The sequence below is a fragment of the Ochlerotatus camptorhynchus genome, unplaced genomic scaffold, assembly GCF_037179485.1.
Source record: "Ochlerotatus camptorhynchus isolate MF236.1 unplaced genomic scaffold, CSIRO-AGI_Acam_v1.1 ptg000211l, whole genome shotgun sequence".
NCBI classification, from domain to species: domain Eukaryota; kingdom Metazoa; phylum Arthropoda; class Insecta; order Diptera; family Culicidae; genus Ochlerotatus; species Ochlerotatus camptorhynchus.
This window is the reverse complement of record NW_027040701.1, coordinates 1,187,574-1,214,603: the sequence shown is the minus strand read 5'-3', so window position 1 is coordinate 1,214,603 and position 27,030 is coordinate 1,187,574. Positions and strand designations below refer to the sequence as shown.

Genomic DNA, 27,030 nt, shown 5'->3' with positions numbered 1-27,030 from the left:
TACTCACCCTGCTCAAAGTTCTCCTTCATGTGCGCTATGTCGTCCGGGTGGAAAAAGTCATAGCAGCTCTTGTTTAGCAAATCGACCGGCTGATAGCCGAGCACCCCGATCACCCGTTGGTCCACGAAGGTGAACTTCCCGCACATGGCGTGCCGCGAGATGAACTCGTTCGGGTTGTTCGAATTCAGGTCGTTGGCCGTCGTTGAGGAGGTAATCTGAAGCCGTGCTATCGCCACCAGACAGCAGTGAGTGTTGTGCAGGTCGTCGTCCTGGCCTCGATCGATCGTCACACCTGGAAACATATCTAAATTGGCGGATCATAGACACAGATTCCGGTTTGGTGTGTATGACAAATCGTGCGAAATTTTGAACGAACCAAACAAATTTTAAAACGATGGAAGCATACTTACCAGTCGGAGGCCAGTTTTTGATGTAGCCGGTACAGTGCATTACCGCGTAGCTGTGACCGTCGGGTGATGGACCAAGGGAGTTTTTCCGTCGTAACCGATTGAGATGACCCAGGGCCATCGATTCCGGCGTCAGGGGACCGATTCGCATCCGACAGATGAAGCCTCGCCTCGAGCCCATGCATAATCTCATTGATGCTGCTTGAGGAATCGAAAACGAAGGGGAAAGTCTTTAGTGATGCTACGATCTTAGATACCTCTTCTAGAGTAGTAACACTTACATTGGTGACCTTCCTTCTTGACCGTGCCCGTCTTGAGATCCAATATCCGACCGCTGTTGGTCGGCTCCTGCGTCGAGAGCTGCTCCCTCACCTTCTCGATGTCCTCCGGGTGGATATGATCGAAGAAGCTTCCGCTGTACCACTCGTTTTGGGTGTAGTTCAGCACCGGTGTTACCGAATCGGACACGTAGATAATACGGCCCGTATCACAGCCAGCCTGTCGAGGGTAAGGGGGGAAAAATACAATACCGGAGAGCCATTAGTTTGATTGACCACGCTCATAAAATTATGAATCATTAAGTTGCATTAAAAATCGATTCATCGTCCGTTCGTGTGGTGAACCACGCGTTTCCGCCTAACGGAATTGTTTGCAAATGCAGTTCGTTGCAAACAATTCATATTTTTTTGGGACGCTCGAGGAATGAGCAGAATTAATTTCATTGGACCGCCGAAAAAAAAAAATCGTTCATCATTCCGGTTGGGTCGGTGCATTAATCGACGACACGACGATGGTTTTCGCCAAAAAATTAATTTAACTACTTGATATTAATTTACGACCTATCGAGCATCGAGCAGAGGAGACGACGAATGGCGCTAACTGCATTTTTTTTTTAAATAATGAAATTTTTAGACCAACGAAATTCCTTCACGGCTGTAAAAGCCGGAAAAAGTTTCCAGCAACGGCAACCGGCAAATGACATCCCCAGGAGCCGTTCTGTTTCAGTTCCCGTTTTTTTTTGTCTGCCGTGCCGGGGGATGATGAGGCGCGGTTTAATTAGTATGCGGTTCGCGCCGCCAGCATTAAAGTAGGTATAGTAGTCTCTTCCTAAGAAAGCTCTGTACGAACAAGTCGGGTAACGAGAGGAGCAAAATACTTGGGTACAATTCTAATTAACATAATGTAATAATTTATTTTGTATTTATTCTAGCCGCTCCGGAGAGAAGAGTTGTCTGGTTTGGCGAGGGTGTGAGGCTATTTTTCTTGATCTTTTTAAGTCTTGATATCTAGGAGATTCCGAGACTCGAGGCCAGCTGACTACGTTGTCGCATTAACAGCTGCGTGAATCAAGACGTTGATCGTCATTGGGATCATCACATCTGGTGGAGTCACCCGTATAGTGGTCAAATGGGACGGTATTGTTCTGTCAATCATACGGATCGACGAATTCGACGGAATTGAGATGTCGCATTGTTGGGGCGGGAAACAGAAAGCTTCAGTTCCCTGAACGAATTAGCATTTTTAACAATAGCGTAACGTAGAACTGAAGCTGAATTATATTTAAAATGGCTTTAAAAATTCCTCCCACAGAACGGAGGCAAGTTGGGAAATTCAGTACCATCAGAGTACCAATTTCCGCTCATTTAAGGCGATGTTAAAGTTAAAAAATCGCAGAAAAATCCCAACATTTTATTTGTGTCATCATTCGTTAGAGTAACACATTTCAACAGCAAAAAAAAAAATTACAAGCTAATGAAAGTAAATTCAGTCACATGTACCAATTACCGCTCACGTTTTGATGAGGTTGGTGGTTAAGGTCCATCGATCTCTAGGGAGTGAATTTTAAACTATGCTGATTATCATATAATTGTTTTAAACCTTCTTAAAAAAATTGCCGAAAACAAAAACCTTCTATCTAGGCAAGCTGGCAAGTGAAACCAAAAATTTCGAAACAACTTGAAGCAACAGTGCGACAGTTTACCATAGAACATGTTTAGTTTATCTGAACAATTTTGCCCAAGACGGGAGCCTTCTATCTAGTCAAGATTTCAAGATAGGGCAAACAATTTAAAACTAATGTTACACGAGCGCTAGCTGGTGAGTAAAATCTGAACTTTTCACCACAAAATGGGCCTTGTCCATCTGAACAACTTTGCTGAAAATGGAAACCTCCTAGTCCATGTGAGGACAAACAATTCATGATCCATACAAATTCTAATAAAAAATGTGTGCATGATTATGCACGCAGGGTAAGCCGCCCCTTATTTTCAGAAATTCGACCAATTTGTAAATTCAGCTTCTTGAAATGTTGGTTTTGGCTTGAAAATAAACATACGTAGGGGAAATTCAGGTAATGTCGGCCTAAGTGTCCCTAATTTGGGCCCATCCCATAAATAAATTCAGCAATCGACTAAATTTTCAATAGCAACCAAAAATATCCATCAGTAACGTCCCAATAACGCGTTCATCTAGATAAAAATGATAAATAGCAGATTTTTAGCGATGGGCCCAGTCTTAGATCCATAGGCCAACATTAGAGACATTTCCCCTATATAAATTTGAAGTTCGTACGTTAACGTTCATCGGCCCTAAAGGGATGGTAGTGTAAGTAACCCCCATGCCATGGTGAGCACGCTATCTTGGTATGAGGCCATGGTATAAACCATGTAGAGATACTAGCTCACGTCTCAAAGCTCGTCTACGCAAATCAACATCCCCATCGGGTAGGGGAAGACTTCCCCTACCCGATGGTTATGTTGGTTTGCGTGGAATTGAAAACATCGAGAGAAATCATTGTTTACAAATGTTGATCCGCCCTGATTCCAGCTCTATTTAGAAGTGGAAATTTATAAAAGTTTATTTTCAAAGCAAAACGAACATTTGACGAAGGTTGAATTTACAAATTGGTCGAATTTCTGAAAATATGGGACGGCCTAACGCATGGGGCAGAAGGGGGTTGGTTTTGTTTGGTCTCAAACTCTCTCAAAAGCTTTGCACATGGACTGTAGACAGCCATTTATAGTTGAATTAATCCTAAACAAGACAAAAGTGAAAGTATGTTGTAATGAGCGATAATTGGTACTCATCAAATTTGCAGTGTATCAAAATCCGCTCAATACATTTTGATTCAGAAACAAGTAAAAACACTGTAGTTCTCAAGAAACTTTGTTTGAGGCATGCATACTTCATTCAAATCTACCTCTTGTGCTGATTTTAATCAAAGAAAACTCGAAAACAACATAGATTTAACTCAATGGGCACACTCTGCACACTGTGCCGAAATACATCGTAGCACACTGATCGGCACGTTAGAGCACACGATGATAAGTATGACACACGTGTTTTTTTAGAATCCACATATAAACGTCTTATCACAATAATGCCGCGGACACACTTGGATGACAAATTATGACCATGAGCATTATTTATATAATAAATTATAAGCACATCCATGATCACAGTTGTATAGTTTGTGTATAGTTGTTGTATAGTGCTCATCCCTGGTGATGTTATTTTCAAAAGAACAATAGTGACGAGAGGTGTATAATTCGGTCAAAACGGCCCAAGCAGAGGTTTAAAGGAGTGGGGTGAGTAATTCATTTATCACACAGATATTGGTCAAAAGTTTATGTTAAAAAAATGCAGTGAATAACATAAACTTTTATATGATTTATAGTATTAACATATAATATCAATTTCACATTATAATCTTTAATGACACTATATTCAATTACAATGGGGAAGGGGGGATAAAGGGTATCAGACAAATTGTAGGCTGGAGGAGGGAGTCGTGGTTGCCAGGCCCAAATCATGGGAAATAGTTATGCCTTCTTTGATGGAAATCCTTGGATCGATATTATCGAGGGTATAGTTATCTTCTAACAGTCTACAGTGAGTCTGATGCACCCTATTTCGAACAAACCACCAGACGGAAATCTTAATGTGTATTGCATTCTATGTATGTCCTGTAATAAGAGCGTTCCGTTGGAAGGAGATTCTCTATCCAGCTTACAGGTCCACACCTCCGGTTTTGGCCCTTCACACAACGGAACAGTAAAGATTGCAGGGTTGCATAGTCTGATCTTGCCATTAAGAGGAACCGTACGTTATGGCAAGTCCTGCACTGGTGGTGGCTTCTAATCACATCACATCACATCACGATGATAAGTATGACACAGACTATAATATAAAAACGGAATCACTGCTTTGAGTTGACATTTTGCAAAGCTTTGCTAAAGTTTACTACTTTGTTTACTTCAAAGTAAAGGGGAAGTTTTTTTTCAGTTTCATTCTTTTTGTTGATTTTTCCCAATAATAAAAGGTTGCATAATCGACGAGACTCTCATGTGCTTACGCTTTTTAGGAGATGTCAGAGTCAGTGTCAAACTAGTCAGAGTCACCATGCCGCGCAGAATACACCTGTTTACGTATTAACCCCAGATGGCAACGAGGGCGTCACATCTAAATCGCATTTTTAGATGCTCGAAAAATCTCACACTAGCGAATCAATCTACGAAAAATCTTCTTTCATTTCTCACATCTACTAGCATTGCCCATCATCTTTTTGCAAAAAATCCTCAGAACCGTCATCAATCTTCTTTCTATCTACTCAGCGTGCGCGTAGTTAACCACAGCAAAACAAAATCTTTCCTGCATCGTAGATAGAGTCACCCCCTTCGGATGGCAATAGGATACGGACTGAAAGCAAATTGTATGGGTAAGGATAATTGCAAAATGCAGTTCTAATGTACGGCATTGATGTACGTACGGTGTCAACAACAACCCGGTACAGAACGACCCCGCCATTCTGAAGAACTGTAACCGCAGCAGTTTCTCCCGCTGAATCACTCTATGGACTGAACGATCTCGGAGATTCGATTGACTGTGGAGGCTGGTGGAGTCAGTGAATCTTGTATGAACAACATTAAGATGTATGCTGCAACAGAATTGTGAAGGTAACCACACCAGAGGTAATGGAGCCAATCTGAATCGCGGTATTAATAAATGCAATCGGAAACGCCAGCAATTTCAGGAAATAAATATGCAATTCCACCAAGTCCAAGCAAAGATGAAAATTATAAAGCAACAACAAGCAGCCCGTAAAAAAAAGAACCATAGAGGTAGAATTAAATATATTGTAGCCATACATAGAATTTATTGTATTCACAATAAATGGTATTGTCCACAACTATAAAATAACCGTAGAATTTATTGTTTCCAAAATAGAATCTATGGTAAATGGAGACATCTACAATAGAACAAGGGGATTGTTATGTATCTTAACCGTACAAAAAATCACTTTTTCCCGAAAAAAATTAAGCATTTACTATTAGTTTATTTAGTTGTGATTGTATTTTATTTTATGGTAATTGTATGGTTATTTTTTCCAGGAGATACAAAGAAAAGGTAGTAATCAAACGTTGGCAACCAGTATCTAGATTCTGGACCAGCATAAGGATGCTGTTTGAAATTATTTGATGGACGATGAGAAAGATGAAGAGCCGCACTACTTTTTTGTTAATGCTCTGTCTCAGCGATTCCCTGGGTCTACTGTTTATTTATTAGAGTGTTCAAAAGTGCAAAACCATGGACGCAGCAATAAGACATGTTTCAGTAATAAAGGGTGTCCCATATCAAATTGAATCACGGTAAAAACGGTAAAATTACCCAGTTGCCGATCCTTTTCAAACTTTCAGACAATAAAATATAACCCATTAGTAAGCTTTTGGCATATTTATTTTATTCAACTTCAATACCATAACCGTACGCTCGCACCTTACGCTTAACTTCACTCATTAGGTTCTGAACAACATCTGGCTGCAGCTTCTTCTGTACGGAAACCCACTTTTGCTTAATGTCTTCCTCAGATTTGACCTCCTTGGGATGCTTCCATAGTGCTTGCTTCATAATAGCCTAGTATTTTTCGATGGGCCTCAGTTCCAGTGCGTTGGAGGGGTTCATGTCCTTGGGTACGAAAGTGACCCCGTTGGCTTCGTACCACTCCAGGACAACATTTGAATACTGGCACGAAGCTAGATCCAGCCAGAAGATCGTAGGGCCCTCGGGTTGCTTCAACAGAGGAAGCAGACGCTTCTGTAGACACTCCTTGAGGTAGATCTCCCCGTTCACAGTCCCGGTAGTCACGAATGGTGCACTCCTTTTGCCACATGAGCAGATCGCTTGCCATATAATGTATTTCTTGGCAAACTTTGAAAGTTTCTGCTTCCTTACTTCCTCCGGAACATAATACATGTGCTGGGCGGTGAAGAACAGTAGCCCCGGAAGCTGCCGGAAGTCCGCCTTGACGTAAGTCTCATCATCCATGATGAGACAATTAGGCTTCGTCAGCATCTGGGTGTACAGTTTCCGGGCCCGTGACTTTCCCACCGTATTTTGCCGTTCGTCACGATTTGGAGCCTTCTGCACTTTGTACGTATGCAGTCCCTCCCGGTCCTTGGCTCTGTGAACGAAAGACTTGGACATATTCAACTTTGTGGCCAAATCCCTGACCGAAGCATTAGGATTCCGCTTAAACGCTCCATTGTGACCGCAATTCTCCTTCCGTTCGATGCTCAGAGTTTCGTAGTAACGTTTAATCACACGACTCACCGTTGACTGCACGATTTCGAGTTGTTTGTCCCGATGAGAGAGTTGAGGATTTTCCAGGTGCTTGCGCAAAATCAATTCGCGACGTTGCTTTTAGGTATGACGCCATTTTTTCCAACTTTCGAAAAACTGACAGCGATAAAAATACAGTGTAAACAATACACTCCAAATTACTTCTACCCAAATTTTCAAGAGAAAATACTCAATGGGTAATTTTCTACAGCGTTTTTCCGTGATGCAATTTGATGTGGGACACCCTTTGGTAACCAATGAAAGTTAAGGGGTTTTAAACGTGTAAGTATGTTTACAAATGTACATACGTATTGTAATTGATCAGAAAAATCGTCCTTTCATGCACGGTACGGTATATGAGGCATGACCGAAGACTGGTACATTGACGGTATGTATTGGGTTGAGTAAGTACATATTCGGTGATACAGGTTAGCCTACCTTTCCGTTTTTAGGTTAGGTTAGGTTACCTAGGTTATTGTTATTAACGATACAAGAGTCTGGTGTATTTAGTCTTTCCAATGCTATTTTTCATTGATTATATTAAGGCTGTGTTCCATTTGGTGAATTTTCACTTAAATTTGACACTTCGAAAATCATTTAAAATGTTTGAAAATCCCTGTATTTCTGATCGGTCGATTTACGAAAAGGTGTCTGTCCAAATTGATTCCTTGGCTGTATTTTTAGAATAGCAGGTTTATTTGAAAACAATTCATCTATCAAATTCAAGTGAAAATTCACCAAATGGAGCATAGCCTAAATAACTCTATAAAAAATTGGTCCAATCGGAAAACGTGTCGAAAGTTCAGACAACTCAAAACATTGGAGACTTCCTATGAATAATCAGAAACCATTGTTGAATAGTAACGCAACCCCCGCGGAGAAGTCCCCGATTCGGAATATGAATCGAAATTTTAATCACTAGTCGTAAAGCTCAACTTACCACAAACAGAAATCCGTCCGCAGCTTCCAGAATCAGGTGTTTCAGCTCCTGATCGGTAAGAAACGAAGGCTTGTAGGATCCATCGGTATTGGTATTTCCGGTTCCTGTAAGAAAGAAGAAGAAGCAACATCATGAGATTAATTAATTTTTCATAACTCAATTCAATGGGCCTGATATGGCAAACATGACAGTGCAATAACTCAAGTCTCACGATGGAATGAATATTGTTCTGTCTCAATTATAACCATCGGGCAAATTATCGTTTGATTCACAACCGACGGCCATCTCAAGCAACGACAAACAAAGACAACAGTTGACGAATTTATTGGATGGAATAACGGGGAAGGCGCAACCAGCAACAATGAATTGAACCACCAACGAAACAAAACAACAAGCAAAAGAGCTGACACATTCTTATTATTTCATTCAACATTACCATTGATTCCGGGCCAGACCAGAGTCAAGGTAGTGATTTTGGAAACTACCCGTGGGAACGGTCAAACCGGACCTTTTTATGCTCTGTCATCACCCGTTGAACAGTGTACCATTTTAGTATTTAGGTAGATATATAATAGAGTCGTTCAAAATATCAATTTTGCTCCACCAAACTTAATCGATGTCAAATCAAGTCCTGGTAATTCTCCCAACATTAGAGCTCATCTGGATGCGAACTCATACTGCTCTGGCTTTTTGAAATATATATGGGAATTGCTATAGGACAATGGAACTTTTTGTTCTCATGGTCATAGCCTTTCGCTGTAATGATCTGCTGAAAAGTTTGCTTTCGGTAATATTGTAAAATTTTCTCAGCTGCAACTTTGCTAAAGACCGCATTTGGATTGAACGTCAGGATAATTAGTTATTAATTCATTGGGAAGATGATATTCTTATGACTTGCTCCATAAACTATTCAGCAGGCAACATAGGTTTGCTTGGTGCGAAGAATAGAGCAAACAATCCTGGCTACTATGTCAAATGTTCAAGATGCAGTGTTGCCCTGAAAGCAGTCGATTGATCATACCAGAAAGTTATTGGCTTCGAAATCAATTAATAACTAATTGTCTTGAATTCCAATTAAAAAGTCCTGAGCAAAGTTGTAGCTGATACAATTTCACATAATAGCAGATACCAAATTATCAGAACCTGATTAAGGAATCAATTGAGCCTGGTGGAGCAAAATCGATATTTTGAACCACCCTAGTATAAAACAATATCAATAATTGATGAATCGGGGACTTGATTTCGGCTTTGGCTCTGCTCTGCTCAAAGAGATTATTAGTCATAAACAAGTGATAAGTCGAATGGCGTTTCAAACTACCGGATTTTGTGAGAATCGTGCGGTGGACATAAAAATAAATCTTGAAGTTACCGAAGCGTGAGCACCGGTTGGATGGTGTATAATCGTGTGCCCTTGGTGACATTAAAAAAAAACTATTAGGTACATTGAATAACTGCAGTGAATATGACTCCAATCGCTCGTTAAAGTTGTCACCCTCTCGATATCAATGTTTGCATTAGAATGGATTTTATGATTGCAATCCTGCCTCTTTAAAGCGCTTTAAACAAAACGGGTGCCTGGTTGGCGACGACGCCGTGGCTACAAAATGGACAAAGATAAACAAAAGTATGATTTGAACTGCAGAATGCAACTCGCGGGAAAAAATGGAATAAAGCGGCTCCTACTGGTGCGGTGCTGCTGTTGTTTGTTACATAGGTTTCCCTGCTGTGTAATTATGCAGATAAACCCCATCCTTCAACTTCAACCCGCAGTGTTCACTCGGCTGTCGACAAAAGCAGGCCACTCTCGATGTGTGCCACGCGATCGTCTGTTTTCTCGGCAGCAACCATTGTGTGGTCCTCCTCATTGTTCTTCATCAGCAGTTCTTTCGGTCGATGCGTCGTCGACTTTGGAAAGCAACCGTTTCGTGATGAGTGTGTGAGTGCTGACCACGTTTTGCGTCCATTGCTGCAATGGACGCGCTCTGACCCTCGTTGGCGTACAACAATTTGCCATACAATGAAACTACTGGAAGCGGCTCCAGTTCTGATGGAGGAGGCTTTTTGGATAGCGGAAGATAAAGTGTTTATTATGTTGTACCTTTTGACTATAGTTTTAAGATGTATTGTATAGTGACCAAGAATCCTCGGCTCTGTAAAGTTAATTCGGTTGAGCCTTATCAAATAAATTAATGAACAAAAAAAAAAAAACTTCAACCCGCGCACTTGGCCTCTCTCTGTCGTTGCCATTCTATGGTGACTCGTTCTGTATGTGTCCCTTTCCGAAGGAATGTAAAATGTATAGAGTAAAAAGAATAAATCACCATTCCTGTCCTCCGTTGTTGTCGGACGGAGGGACGGAGCGGATGGAGGTGGTTGTGGTGGTGGAAATTGTTGTTTTTTTCTTCATCTGTACTTCAAAACTTTTAAATTTGCATATTTTCTTATCTTGGGTCATTTTATCGATCACTTGTTGTAATCGACAAAAAGTCGTGTTCGGTGCACAGTAGGACATCCGCCCGATATGGCGACCGGCGGGCGAAGGCAGTTGGCAGTGCTGGTGGTATTTGGTGACCAAGTGATGTCGTTTTTGATTAAGTGCAACAATGACGCAGCGACATAATTTCGATTCGTTTGCTTTCAATGTTTGGACGGAGATGGAAAATGAATGTTTTGCTAAGAACGGTATTTTCCTTAACTCGAGGCAAAACTAGGCTATTTTGATCACTTCTCTTATGGATATCTTTGAAATTAACTTCCGGGGACTCCACTGGGATGTTGGTTAATAGGGTTGGGTTTGCAGCAGAATTCGTTTTGAAAAACGATAGCTGAATTTATATTGATTGAACCCACGGTCTTTTTCGCAGTAAGCAAAAACATTTGCCACTAGTCAAACGAGCTCCTTTTATTACAACACACAATCGATTTGTTATTATTCAAATGTATTCATATTAACAAATTTAAGCGATTAACAAATCTTAAATGTGGCGGGCTTGAGATTAAACTTATGAATTCATGATGTTCTGCTCAGTAAGCAAAAACGGTTGCTTTAAGGTCACTGAGCCCTTCATATCACATCATACAATCTACGATCGCGTTGTTGTTGTTGCAACCACAAACCCGGCCCCGATGGTTTCACAGTTTCGCAAAACACACGATTATCAAGCGATGTTACTATAAGTCTCCAGCATGATAAGACCTGCTCAGTAAGCAAAACTGGATTTCTAAGGTAGCCTAATCCCTCATATCACAACACACCATTTATGATACTCTTGATTCTATAACCATTCGAACTCGTCGGAGGTACCCCTTACAGCAAAATAAGCCTCTGCGATCGATGACATGCCTTCATCAAATTCTACTTATATACGACATTCATTGTTTCTATTTGATCTTTGTGTAAGACGGAAACATAAACCCTCATATTTTTGGCTACCGTGCCACTAACATCACAAATCAAATTACGACTGACGCGAAAATTTTACCAGGGTATTACGTAACAAATATTGTAAATTGTTTAAGCTATCTCGATCATCTCGACTGAACATTAAATCTTAGACAGGGCAAGTCAATTGATCAAGTCAGTTGAATTCAACTGACTTGAACGCGAATTGATCAACTCACTGGAATTGAAAAAAGTTGAACCAGGCTCAACTTTTCAAGCCAATTGAATTCAACTGAGTTGATCATTTGACTTTTCTAGTCTAAACCTAGCTTAATGCGTTTTAAAACGTTTGTTTTCTCCTTCTTATTTCTCCTGACCGCCGTGACTGTGCGTCAAACTTTTGCATCAAAACCACCGACACAAACAAACACGACCCACCGTGACTACCGTCAGTCTTCCACCTCGGCCCTTATAATCGTGTTAGGACGCATACACACATGACAACACATCAAAAACTAATCGGTCAACACAAAAAAAAAATCATAACGCATCATACGTACACTGAACGAAAACATCCGCAATATTTCGAATGATTATTGCATTGTCCAAGATCATTAACAATATGTTTTTTAAAGGGTAACCCCATACTTATGATCGGGAGTGTATGTGATTTTCAGATAGAAATCATAAATTTTTTTTATTAGTAAAATATTACGTGCGTTCCTAATGGAAACTACACACTACCAAAAAGTCATGTAAATTTCCGTGCCCTGAAATCGACATGACATGTTTGTTTACGTTCCATAATTTACGTCAAAGATGGATTACGTCTCGTGTAAAAATAGTTATTTTTGAGTGTGTATGTGAACCATTTTTTCAGTGTATAATTTGGATTATTTTGTGTTGCACTGTATATTCTCTCTTTATATGAAGACTTCTAAATTCTGTATAAGAGCATTTCCAGGCCAAATAACAAAACATGAATTTCAGACTCAACCTTCTCCGATTAGCATGAAACTGCCCATTCACATTTTAGATATAATTTGGCCTTTTTCTTAATCATGCAAAAAATTCATTATTTTTCAATAAATTGAAACTTGAAAACGTAACTTCATATCGAAGTGTCTTCTGAGACAAATTTAAAGGAAAAGTTATTACTTTTCGGGAATAGTATACATGGTAAAACAATCAAGTCATTTGAATTATAAATAATATAATATTGTTTTAATCTTGAATAACAAAATATTTTTTTTATTTAAACTTATGAAAAATGCAATGTAATTGACAGAAACCAAAAAACAGCAAATTTTCGAATTTTAAATTGTTTTTTTTTGTGGAAAATGTTGCACTGAAAAATATTAATTAGACTTTCAACGTCAAGTTCTGTTCACAAACTTAATGAAATTTTGTATAAAAGAAATAAAATTTGAAAAAAGTTGTAGTTCTATGATTTTTGTAAATCTTTAAGTGTCAATCTTGAAAATTTCAAAGAAGTTAGAATTTTAAAAAAAAACTGTTTAACTCGTCGAGTACCAATCCAAAATCTCATATTCTTCTATTTTTCTAATTAATATCTCCGGTAATTTTTAACGGATTTGTGATGTTCTATCTTATCAAATGGCTATTAGTTCTCCTTTATTATGGTTTAACTGATCAGTTCAAATGTTGGCGGGTAGGATTGTAAATTCAATTTTCCACTATTAATTTTTTTGTCGAATCAGAAGACAAACCGTTTTAGCAACTTAAAGCTAATTGATTTTTCCATACATAATTTTCCCTAATAGAATGAAAAAAAAAACTAGGAAGCGTGATCAAAAGGTTATTGAAAATTTGGAAAATTCAACTTTCTATCGGTATGAAAACATTGGACAATGGATAAATAGAATTACACATCCATTATATTGAAAAAAAAAAAATGTCGACTTTATGTTCAGTCCGGTGGTCGAAGAGTTAGTAAAAAATATAAAAAAATATTGAAGGGTCAGTTTTTGTTATTCATGTTTTAATTTTTTTTGATTTTGTACCCAAAATCATTTGATTTTATTACAGCGTACACACTTAATTTTTGCCGAGATTTCAACAGCCAAGAATGTAATAGGATAATACTTTTATAAATTAGAAATTTTAGGATACCACGCGATTGCCAGGAATAGTTTAAGTGTATTGTAAAGAATATAATGGAGAGTAATTATAGCAATTATTGGCTCAGCATTGGGCATATTTGGTTAAGATTACAAACTTTTAGAGCAATTTAAGAAAAACTCTTTTTTCTTGAAAAACCTTATTTTCTTGAAATGTAATGAACATAACTTCTTGAAATTTTGCTCATTTTTAGTCGTAATAAAGATCATTCATATGCCATTAATTTGAATACAATTCGTCAACTAGGTAAAAAGTTGAAAATCGAGGGGTTTACTAACATAAATCTAACTTCATACAGGAGATTTCAATAAATATCAAAACTATAGCAATAATTTTATAAACATCTGTTCAACCAGCAGCCATGATTTAAAAAATATATATCTATTAACCGTGTTACAAAAAAATTATCAATTTTGAGATACACTGTAAATGAAGTTCTGAAGACATTTTGAATTGATCCTAAGGAAATCATCGAAAAATATGCAAAGACATCCTAAAATTCAAGTTTCAAAGAAATAATTTAGAAATTTATACGTAAGTTAGAAGATACTGAGAGGTAAGCACATATCATCGGTAAGAGACGTGTGTGTGAGAAAATTTGCGAAAAAATCTAAGGGCACCGGTGGGATTCGAACCTACAATTCCCATTCATTACACGGGTGCATTGCCAATTATACAACGGTGGACCTATGGTCTACAGATGTATTTGGCTAATGACATTTGAGTTTCGAATCCGTTTCCCTCCCTAGTCTTTTTTCGCAAGCGTTCTCTAATACACACCAATCGTCTATTAAAATGAGCAATTGACCTCACCTCCGACCACCGGGCCGTTGCATAATTGGCAATGCACCCGTGTACTGAATGGGAATTGTGGGTTCGAATCCCACCGGTGCCCTTAGATTTTTTCGCAAATTTTCTCACACACACGTCTCTTACCGATGATATGTGCTTACCTCTCAGTATCTTCTAACATTCGTATAAACAAATAAAATTGACTACAGTCGTTAACCGTAATCCAAAAATAATTTAGAATTTTTTTAGATTCCATACACAGCAATTTAAGATCCTGGATTAACACAAATTGTCAAGATTCATACACTTCAGTTGAGAACAAATTTCATTATCCTGGTCTTAAAAAAACTTTTCAAGATTATGGGGCTCGATTCAAAATTCTTTGAGAAATATTCGAGACACCGGACTTTGAATTCGTATTAATTCCCGGTTTTCCCGGCTCAATGGCCAACCTGTCGAGATTTTAACAGCTGAGTAGTTCGGCATTTTATTTTGCTGGGACTCAGAAAAAAATTACCGAGGCTAAGATAAAAAAATTGAGTTTTGCTGAGAACTCTGCTAACAAATAGATATTTTGCAGAGTTATCTGCAAAAGTAAATGCCGAGTTAAGCGGTTGTTGGAAATTGTACCGAGCAAGATGGAGTGTTGTTATGTTTTCCTACAATTTTGTCGCGGACATCAATTCGATTGGAGGTGACGTTTTGGTTGTTTTAACGGTTAACAATTTTATTTTTTCATCGATCTTGTTTTCCGTACTGAGTACCAGTGGTACCGAAGCCATGGAGGTAGCTCGCACACCTGGATCCTACATATCGACCCATCAACTCATGGACCGGGGACCAACGATTTTACTTTCCTTCCGAAGGAAGGCGTGATCAAAGATTTTATACCTCAGAAAATCCCGACGGCGCCGACTGGGATTGAACCCAGGCCCTTTGGAGTGAGGAGCAGTCACGCTTACCGCTACTCCCCGGCGGTTAAAATATCAAAATTGAGAGCAATAAAATCTTCCCATGACATCAAATTTGAAACTAAATTCTGGTATCAGTGAGAGCAAACTGAAAACTCAATTTGATGTACATTTTTCCTGTTGATAGCAAAACTTGAATACTCGTTTGATGTTTGATGTTCTACTAAGGCAATTAAAAAAAATTGCTACCACCAAGGGGGAATCAACTCTGCACACCTCAATCTGTGCCGATAGTTTTCTATGTGCCGGAGCGTATCAATCAAGTATCCCATGAGTTTGCCAACCCTGAAGATTTAATGACTTTTGTGATTGTTTATTTTTGATTATGCAAGAAAACGAAGCATGATAAAAATAAATTTATGTATGCAGCCTAAAATCACTGTTGCAGCACGGAAATTTCACCAGAATAAGCAAACCAAACCTAATCTGTTCTAAGAAGACTGATTGTAGCCCTGGTGCATGCCGGTTCCTTAGCTATACTCCGTCGGATGGATTCCGTAAAGCTGGATGTTGTTCTTCATCCGGGGCGTTGACTATGGAACAGTACAACAACGATAACAACTGTGAGGTGGAGGTGACACTGTTCAATCGGCTGCAAGCGGAGGACGGCTACATGAAGATTAGCGGGGATTTTGAAAAAAATAAGTTTATCGATTTCCTCGAGGTGAACAACTTCGATGTGTCGAATGTGATTCTGTTATATGCCAAGGGGAAGCTTCAAAGGGATTAAGGTTTGGGTTTAGGTTGTTGAAGAGTAATCAGGTATATTTGATGTAACGCAACTGTCACTTTTGAATTCCATCGCTGTTTTCTAGCTAACAATTATTAAATCAAGTAATGTATTAACACCATCGAAGATATGAGACAATCCTCCATCTATTGTTCATGCCAATTTGATATGAATTATTATTGGCGAGATATCGACTATGGAAGTCAAAAGTAACAGTTACTTTTATTGAGGTATACCTGTATTGTTAGACGAATAAAACATTAAACAATGTTTGAAAAAATCCTATCTAATATGTCAAAGACTGCACAATAGGGTATCATAAAACTTATTGAACGAATTCCGATTACTTAAACAGGGTGAGCTACCGGTGGCTATGAAGATCGTTTATCCGAGGAGGATGATTTGTATGACGCTATGTATTTGGCCACCGTGCCTGAGGAATTGGCCCATGTAAGCCGTGATTTCCGGCAAGCAATTGTTGCAATCACGTTGGTTGCAAAAATTGATGACCCTGATGGTGATCTAGTTATTGCTATTGCTGATTATGATCTCGGTGCTGATATTTATCACAATGCTTTAACAACTCTTGCAGGGAATTAGACGAAGTAGTGGCTGCAGGAGAGATCCGATCCAAAATCTTATAGGTTTGACTTATAATTTATTGATTTATTAAATTCATCCTGAAACGAAGACCAGCGACTGTCAACAAAGTGCGAAGCCTTAGCAACTATTGGAAAAACGTCAGCAAAAACAGTGATGCCGTTTTATAATTGACATATTCTGTGTCATTCTTGTCAATTTGTGCCCTAGCGTGTCGTGATGTGTTTCGGCAAAGTGTGCAGAGTTGATTACCCCTTGGCTACAACATATTGTTGAAGAGCAAATGTACAGCAAAATTAAAACGAAATTTGTTATCAAATTTCTCAATCGCGTAAACTGAAATCAAATTATGATTTCAGTTTGATGTTGATATCAAAATTTGGTTTCAATTTGCTGTCATTTTGATGCTGGACTTTGCTCGGGTTCTCTTTTAGCACATATTATCCAGAGCCAAATAGTTTAAAATTCCTTTAAAAGCATTGCATCAATTTAAGGTAACATTACTCATTCTTCTATAAACATAACCAGGCATGGAAAATCATTACCATTAATTTCGTGCATTTCATGCAGTTTTGATGTAACTTTTGCAGGTTTTGTCAATAGCTAAAACTTTTGTCCACCATTGTTTTTCAGTGAATGTAGAATACATTTACTGAAAAACAATAACAAGTTTTGCCCGCTCTAGATCGTCCTACGAAAGCTTCATACATAATTTTACGAAATTCTGTTGATGAAAAAAAAAAAATAGAGGCAAATGAATGTAAATGATTTTCTATGCCTGAACATAACATAACGGTGCTTGTTCTGCATGTTGAACTGTTCAATCAGTTTTTCCATTATTCAAGAGAGATCCCTTGTTTTATTGTTTCAAAATGGTGAGCAGATGCAATAAGCAATCTAAAACGAAACTAAAATGCTGCATGCTTCCAGCACTGCGACCAGAAATCGGATACACTCTTTCAAATTCCATCTGCTAGTAACCTGTCCGAATCGGAAAAACAAATGTAACCCATACCCTATAAATTCTCCCGATTTCCAATAAAACAACCGAAAAATCCAGCCCGATAATCGACGATTTATCGGCAGATATTAACATTCTTCTGGTTGTAAACAAGCATTCCCAAAATAGCAACACACAAAATTGCATCGTTTTGGCCCTGTTTTTCCCGAGCCACATTCATGTTCCGATCGAATCCTTGTCGTTCGAATTCGTACAGGAATTTGCACAGAGCGACCAACCCGCACCTCCCGGTGCGGTGTTTTGTGTTGTGAGTCAGAAGGGGACGACGCGCGCGCGAAAACCGCAGAAGCAGAAACACAAGATGTAGAAATTATTTAAATATTAATCAAAATCTGATATCTCCCGAAGTCAGACACGGACACAAGAGAGCATAGTCCGTCGTTTTCGGTGCTACCGGTTGGCCGGTCGGTCGGTGGTAGCAGCATTGTCTGTCGTTCCGCGACGACCGGGCGTTGAATAAGAAATAAAGATATGGAGATGTTCCTGCGGAGGCGAGATCATCGTCTTCGAGTCGCGCAGTCGGCGCGAGATTATGAATGAGGCAACCGAAAGAAAGTGAGTGCGAGTGCGAGCAGGATAAAACATTTCAGGAAAGATTCCGAATCGTTGCTCCTCGCTGGGACTCTTGGTTCTGTCTGTTGTAGTTCTTGTTGAATAATTTTCAAATTATCATAAATAATAAAAATGTTCCCCAGAAGAAAGACTCGAGTAAAACGACGATGGCAGCGGACGGTTCAACAGTCATCTCTCCACCAGAAAGTGTAAAGTGGCTTCTGGAGAGATATAAAAAATGAAATAAAATTACAAAGCGTTTTATTTACTTGTCAACGGACTTCAGAGTGCGTGGTTTATGAGATGTTTGTTTTGCCTTGTTCCTGGATGGCTGTTTCTGGGCTTTGATTCGTGGTTACCGATAGCAGCTTGGATTACTTAAATGTGAAATTACCAAATTGTAAATTTACAAATCGAAATCGGTTCAACTGAGTTGGTGATGAGAAATCTCTGGATAACGCTCCGTCTTTGAAGTATTTCCCTCCATGGAATTGAGTGATTTCTGTATTTCCCAAATATGAGCGGCAGTTTAGGGTCCATTTCTTCTGCCACACAGTCCACAGTCAATCTGTCAATATGCACACCCATAGCACTAAACGCCGTAAAATGAACCGAAACAAAGCTCGAACGAGCACTCAGTTCGAAGTCAAGCGTTCCAAAGATCCGAGACAGCCGATATGCGACAACACACGAAATAGAAACTTACACCCAACAACAACAGCACACCAACCAGCTAATATACATATTGATACATTGATTATTTATAGCTTATTGCTATTATTACTATTATTATTGCCCCCCTCTGTGCGGTGAATAAAGAGTGAGAGAGGCCTCCCTTCGGTACGGGTGGCTTCCAATTCCAATGTGGCCTATGGAGGTTGGCCGGAGTGCGAGTGCGATCAAGATGGGGTGACGGTTTTGCTTTATTAAAATTATTTATTAGGTAGTTACTGTGCCTTCTCCTGTATTGCTATTATTTGCGTTCACCCCACAGCAGCACCGCCAACTGGGAGGGGGTCGAGTTGGGTGACGACGATGATTATTATAGCAGGGAATGTGTTGTGTTTGCTTAGAAATTCGTGTCATGTATCGAAATCTCTATTATATTGTTAATTACAGAATGCTGACATCTTTATTTATGCTCGCATTGTGTGTTGTGTTTGATTTTTTGTTTCGATTCGCTTCGCTTCGATTGAATATTGGCGGTGCGGTGGGAAATATTGTCTGTCTTCAGTAAGTACTCCTCTGTGTGTCATCCAAGTGCGACCGCGTCGTATATGGAGAATGGATTCGTGGAACAGGGCGTGCGAGTTCGATGACAGACTTTTGACTGATGGAAGAGTCGTTGTTTGATGACAGCTTTCGAGAGGAATGGTGTCAGTATGGTATGGTCAGTACAGTAGGAAAATAAAATGCCACGCGTCTCCATTCGTTCGCTGTTCGCTATCGCCATCATCTTGATTCGCACCATCTCGCGCCTAATAATGGCTGTTTCCCATTAGATAATGGTTTTACTGTTATGGCAAACCATTTTCCGGCACATTTACAATTCCGATTGCCTGCTGGTCGTTGGCAGAATCCCATTCAACCACGACGTTAAAGCGCACTTGTTGTCGTTGCTGGTTGGCTGCGCTGACGGCACATTACCGACGCTTTTATCGCCAATATCCATCGCCGAGAAGCGTCAAGATGGTGACACTTTAAAAGCGAATTTTCCCCCGATCGGTTCGATCGATTATTATAGCTTGCTGCTGGTGGTGTTGTTGTTGCTGGAGATGAGGAGAGGTTATGGAAAATTAAGTTTTGCTCCAGTTTCTACTAGCCCCTTGTGCTTCTTCGCGCTTGCGAGGTCTCCCACGAGATGAGATCGTTTCGTGGAAACGGGAGAAGGAAGACGACACGACGACAACAAGTTGTAAAAGCAAACGACGACGTTTAGCATTTCTTCGATTTTAATTTGCATAACAATATGAAAATAATAATAAAAATAAATACGACAGTCAGTGCGCCATTTGGTTGACTGTTTGGTGAAAAATATGTAGGTACGAAAAGAAAGAAAACAGAGTTTACCCAACTGGGAAATGTAAGAATCCGATTACGGTTATGCATAAAAGATATACAGAATCTGTAATGAATTGCCGCATGCTAAGATTCTCGGAAAAAGGCTTATATGTAAGGAGAAAATGTTTGAAAATATATATTAATAATAATTAACAAGTTTGAGTACATTTTGTGAACATTATTTTCTCCTATTTATCTATATACTGCAAGGGATAAAGTTTTAAAAAATAAGGCGAGAGCTAATCAAAAATAAGAAACCTAAATTGCCAATTTGAAAGAATAAATTCAGAAGTTTTCTTTTAGAGGAATTTAAGATCTCAAACCAAAGGACTTATCGGAAAACAGAAAAATCCTGGCTGTAAACTCGAAAGATCCCCAAGCAATAACTAGCAAAGTGAGCGTTCCTGAAATGGCAATTCTTATTGGCCTTCAGGTATGAATTGAGGAAAATCAACCTCCAGGACAAACCAAGTTAATCAGATCAAAAGGCATATTTAGGAAACATTCTGAGTAAGTTTTGCATACAGTAATGGTCCCATTTTTGCATATCATGGTTTTTGCCATTTCAGCTTTGCACTAATTTTATCCCAAGAGCAGTCGACAGAAAAATGAGCGGTATTTTTGCAAGCGATTAAATTTTTTGTTTTTCAAGTTTTAATTGTATTTTAAGGTCAACTTTTCCTCTTTCTAGTGATGTATAAACATTTTAAAAATATTCAAGGAAATTGTTGATAAAATTCATACTTCAATAGAGTGTATTTTGCGCGTGGTGCTGGAAGTATAATAAATGCAAAGGGAGGGAAGTATCAAAGAGGGTTTTAGATTTATACACGCAAACCAAAAATCTATTACAATGAATGTTAGTTCCGTTTCATATCATCCTCTGTTCATGAACATCGCAACGAATGTTAGAAATTGACCATGCAGGCTATGTAATGTTTTTTTGTCGTTTTTATTTCGTGTAGGGATCATTGTGCAATATACAATTTCATGCATTGCACTATGGGCGAGAACGCAAAATTTCACGACAAAAATCTATATTTCAAAAACTATGCACTCTAGAGGTTTGACATCTTGGAAAGATTGTGTCTACAAGAAAAGATCTTTGTTTTTGTGTAAGTAGTGAATAGGGTTTTAAAAAAATTAAAATTTATGACTTTAATCCTTTAAATTTGTCGAACCTCTTAACGGAATCTCTTTATGAAGAGCTTTGAGTGGGTTGGTTTATTTCCTTTTAATTCCGTTATAATTGCTTATCTTTTGACAGATACGCGTATTTCGTCTACTACTTGCAGACTTCATCAGTGCCAAATGGTGTTGAGTACTTGGCACTGATGAAGTCTGCAAGTAGTAGACGAAATACGCGTATCTGTCAAAAGATAAGCAATTATAACGGAATTAAAAGGAAATAAACCAACCCACTCAAAGCTCTTCATTTATTACTTTATTTTTAAAGTTCAAAGCATATCTGCTTCTACAAAGTTATAGATAATTATAAAGAGTGTCGACTCAATGAAGTTAATCAAATTCCCTGATAGGGGAAATGCCTCTAATGTTGGCCATCTAAGATTGAGCCCATGGCTAAAAATCTGCTATTTATCAATTTTATCTAGATGAACGCGTCATTGGAACGGTAGTTATGGATATTTTTGGTCGCTATTGAAAATTTAGTCGATTGATGAATTTATGTATGGGCCCAAATTAGGAGCATTTAGGCCAACATTACATCCATTTCCCCTATTGATTTTCCAGTCGTTTAAAAAAAAACTCTTGGTATAGAATATCGGGGTCTCATTGCCTAGTCAGTAAGGGCACGGTATTACCAAGCTGGAGGCGGCAGGTTCGATTCCCGGTCCGGTCGAGGGAATCTTTCGGGTTGGAAATTTTCTCGACTTCCCTGGGCATAGAGTATCATTGTGCTTGCCACACAATATAAAAATTCATGCATTAGTATTGGCATCGAAAGCTCTCAATTAATAACTGTGAGAGTGCCTTTAGTAGAACACTAAGTTGAGAGCACGCAATAAGCTAATATGCACTTAGCAATAAGCTTGAAATGCGAATAAGAAGAAGGAGGTGGTATATAAAATTATAATTATAAGTTTTAAACGTGACAAGCGCCAGAAAATTAGTTCAAGCAGTAACCACTAACCAGTGTTACTATAATTCATTTTGATGTGCGAAAGAAAACTGTAACCATAAACATCTTGATATCAGCAAAAATCAGCAAAAACGACTTGCCTAATCACCGTAATATTTTCAACAAGTAGTCTGTTTCTTACCTCGATTTACTCCATGTTACGAGGGGAGGTCCTTGGCATGGCAACTTTCTCACCCCTAGGAGTTACTTTTCTGACTGTTTCCGGACTTTACGCTAAAGACAGAAATTCATCTGATTTCCTTCAATCTAGCATTTGAAACACTCGTCTTTAAGCCCGGCATAAAATATATTCCTTGAGCACATGTAGAGACCTAGCTCAGCAAGACAATCCCTCAGCATAATACGCTAGTTCGCGACCGGGTTCCGCTGGTTGAAAATCGTACACATCCAATTGCCGTACACAACCAATTGCCGAGATTTTCACCGCCAACCATCTCGGCAAAAGATAAGCTTGCTGCGGAGTTCGGTAATCGTAAAGTAGACAGTTGGAAATTATTGCCACAAAATAATCAATTTGCTAATAATTTATTGATTTGCTTCTCTTGATAGACACACTTAGAAATACCTAATCTTACTCGTGACGGAATCCATCGTAATCAAACATGTCATGTAAAATTAAGTGCTCCGAGATTGAAAAGTTCATTACTCGACGAAAAGTACGTTTGATTGAGCTGAATTTGGCGTCTATTATGACTCAATTTTATGTCAAAATTGACGCTCGTATATGTCAGTATCAGAGCACCTAAATTTACATTATTTTTTTTTTTTCGAAATGTGCAGCATTCAAAGTTGAATTTCAGCTGCGAAAAACCCGTAAAACAACTTGTTGGATGGCAAGCACGTGATTTAAGAAGTAGCGAATTAAGTGGTGAACACCATTTAGAGAAGAATAAAAGCTGAAATATCGTATTTTTCTACCAAAATGATCAACTTATTCCGGACAAGCAATAATTCACCCTTCCGGAACTCGTCGCCTGCAATTACTATCTGTGAACTGAAAGCCCAATAAAAGTTATTTTCATGTAAGAAAGGAAACACTCCAGATCTTACATTGTTAACCCCTTGAAGAGGACTGAGCTTCTGTTCATCCTTATCGTTCTTTATTTTATAACCGGTACAGATCTTAATTTGTAAAAAAAATCACGACTTCAATGTCACTCGATTCAGTTGATTTGTTTTTATTTTATTTTCAATTCTAAACAAGGATATCCTGGGTTAAACAAGTTACAACTGTTTTACCGTAAATCAGGAATGTATGAGGCAAATACCGAAATCTCAGTAAATAATTTCCTGATGTCAGTATCAGTGTTGGCAAAATCAGAAATCAATTGATATTTTTCCGCTCTAATGGGCTCGCAATATCACGCGTGGTATTGGAACAAAATATCATGCTTGATATTGATTTTAGAAGCTCCTTTGATATTGCGAGACTATTCACAACGTGCTAACATCAAGCTGAGAGTTGACTCGTCACATAAATGATTCCATTGCACATCGTTTTCTTAGAAAGAGAAAGTAAAGTTTGCTATCTCTTTTTAATCTTCACCCAGACGCGAAGGGACTGCTGCAAGCCGTTATGGAAGTTTCGGTTGCATTCGGGTGTAAAGCAAAAATCATTAATCTCAATCTCACCACAGTTTGGTGAGATTTGCAGTTGGTGAGTTTTGTTAGCTTGATATTCCGAGCTGCGATATCACAGCTTGCAAAATCAACCGCAGTTGTTTGCTTGTTGATTTTTGTCTACGAAAATCGAGCGTGATCTTGGGCGTTGGTGAGATTTGATTTTTTGATATTTTCCCAACACTGGTCAGTATTATCCGTGTTTGTTGATGAACTCGGAAAATTTTAATGATGCAGTTCTATAAACTTATTGAAATTTGTTCATAATGGTTTGTCCAATCGCGGAAAAACTATATTGAATTCTAAAATAGCAGAAAAAATCATGTGCTGTCGTGTCGAATCAGTATTTATTACTGCCGAGCTCGACAATCAGTTTTAACGTATTGAACATCCCATAGCATATGCTTTTTCAATTTTGAACTTTATGAAAAGCGCTTCCACCTCAAATATCTTGTAAGTTACTTCCATCTCAACACCAATCGCATAATGCTTTCACAAAGTTGGAAATTTTGGCCCATGTGATCCTCACGCTCTTAATGAGAATATGTTAGTAAAGTGTATCCATTATTTCAACGTACACTTCACCAAATTTTTGCTTCAAACGGGATAACAAGAGAATCTGCCGTGTTGTAAAAAACACCGCCCACAAAAACAATAGCATTTATCCAATTTGCTGATACCGTGATCGACATCGAGGGGAGGTACACTTTATGTTGCCTTTTCTGACTAGTTTTTTTTTAATACTGCTCCACTTATTTCCTTTCCTTTCCTCCGCTACTCTCTATGTGTAACGATTGTCCTCTGAAGAATGAATTTCGCTCGACTATCAAAAATGTAACTGTGACGCATATTGTATCTTTTAGAATAACTTTCAATAAGTTACTCCAAGAAGTTCAAACTCGCCCATTTTACAAACTTAATTAAATTCAAAAATCATCACAATACAAAAACTTACTGAGAAGCTGATTTTCAGACTTAACCAGGCTTTTAGGCATTTAAAGATCTATAATATTCAATAATGCCACCCTAGATGCCTTAGTTTATTCTCTAAGCTTATGAAGCTGTTAATCACACTATAAGAAACAAGTATTTAATAAAAATCATCCTCTTTTCTTAACATTTCATCATTGTTTGTTGGACACAACTAAATTCAGTGTCCATCAAGAGACGCACCAATATAATTGGAGGTTAAATTATGTCAGAGTCAATTAGGTATAGCATCTGCTCAGAGACAGACTATTTAACCTACTAGGTGAGTAAAAGGTTGAATTTTGTCACAACCAACAACGACTAGCGTCTACTAAAAGATTGAAATTACTTTCTACCAACTCTCCGATCACAGTTCAACTTAGGGATGTGTCAAAACCCAGTGGAAGTTTATTTTTTGCAGATCATAAAAGTAATTTTTGCACAACTTAGCAACCACAAGTTCGCAACTCTATTTAAAATTTAACATTCCTACACCGGGTAAACTAAAGTGGGGATTGTTGCAAAATAGTGAAGGAATCGACTCACGATCATAAAATAAAATTTGATGTTTATTTTAAAACTAAGTGCGCACTCTTGCCCCACTTTACTATAATTAGATGGTATGGGTCAGCCATACATTTAATTAATATTCTCTGAGTAAGAAAAATTTCCCTGAATGAAATACCCTGATATTCCCTGATTTACCAGATTTTTTACAGGTAGCCGACGCCCTGTTATATTTCAAGCAACTTTGCTGAAAAAATTCTATCTCAACAACATATCATTCTATGTAGGGGAAATGGATGTAATGTCGGCTTAAATGCCCATACATAAATTCAGCAATCGACTTAATTTTAAATAGCGACCAAAATATCCATCAGTACCGTCCCAATGACGCGTTCATCTAGATAAAATGGATAAATAGCAGATTTTTAGCGATGGGCCCAATCTTAGATCCATAGGCCAACATTAGAGCCATTTCCCCTATATTATTTGAATTTAGTTAGGGTGGTTCTGTTTCAGTTTTTTTTTGCTCTAACTGTTTTATGTCGATTTTATTTTAAGAACCATCTTCTACGGACTCCAAGAGCATGTGAGGACGCATATTTTGAAGGTTGTTGAGACATGCTAGATGTTGTTTTACGAAAGATGTGACGGTTTGGTGTAGAAACGATTCAGTTTTACAGGACACTTTTCTCCTAAAGGAGAAAACATAAACAAAAGTTATACGCATATTGTGAAAGTACATAATTCAACCAACAAAATCTATGGAATGTTATTTGTCTCCTATTGTACCCTTGACGATCATGAAATCGAAATAAAAAAGTTAGAGCAAACAAATAATTTTGTCAGAGCCACCCTATCTAAATTTCGAAAAATGTTCATGTTCATGTTGACCTCATGAAGTACGTTTCCTCACCGCGTTTGAACCAGTGATACCAACACCTCGATCGTTGGTTGAACTTATTCGTTGTGATAAGGGGCTGGGTGGCGTTGGAGAGACGATTTTTGCTTACTAAGCAGAAGATATTGGCTTTAATGATTTTTGAAACAAATTATATTTTGATCAGGTTTAACTAAACATATGTTTAGACGGAAAAAGATGTAACATTTCCAGTACTTGATTAAATTGCTCAGGTAACCAATCAGCCTGTTAATTCGTCTTTTAGCTAATAATATATTTTGTAATAACCACAGGTTTACAAATCGTACAATGCTCATCGCCGATTCAACATCGATATTTTCCATCGGATAATCTGAACACCATCGAAATGATAGTTAACTGAAGTTTATTTATCCATTAGTTTTCCAACTCCACACAGACCGGTAACGGTTCATAAAGAATCGCCTGTAGTCCATAATTTTCCGACTCACTGATAAGCGCATTGGAGCAGACCATCACCAACCACCAACCACCACCCCAAGCCAAGCCAGCAGACGGCAAAATTCATACCATCAACACTTGGCTTGGCTTGGCAAACACAGCACAGTGAGTGTAATAAACTTGCTAAATTTACGAGGCTGTACGAGCTGATAATTGGATGCGCGTCCCAGCAGGGTACC

General features: G+C 38.5%; 1 protein-coding gene across 5 annotated transcripts in view; it reads right to left on the bottom strand.

The window, feature by feature from the left end:
- tgo (Aryl hydrocarbon receptor nuclear translocator homolog tgo) overlaps window positions 1-27,030 on the bottom strand; it is a 456,070-nt gene that overhangs the window by 14,282 nt on the left and 414,758 nt on the right. For 2 of the 5 annotated variants that reach the window (XM_065224445.1, XM_065224441.1), the window contains 4 exons: window positions 7,966-8,069; window positions 689-905; window positions 411-608; window positions 8-304 (listed from right to left, as the gene is read on the bottom strand). In XM_065224445.1, coding sequence (XP_065080517.1) covers window positions 8-304; window positions 411-608; window positions 689-905; window positions 7,966-8,069 — 816 coding nt within the window. The remainder of the gene's footprint in view (window positions 1-7; window positions 305-410; window positions 609-688; window positions 906-7,965; window positions 8,070-27,030) is intronic. The other 3 variants (XM_065224442.1, XM_065224443.1, XM_065224444.1) reach the window with 3 other exon arrangements.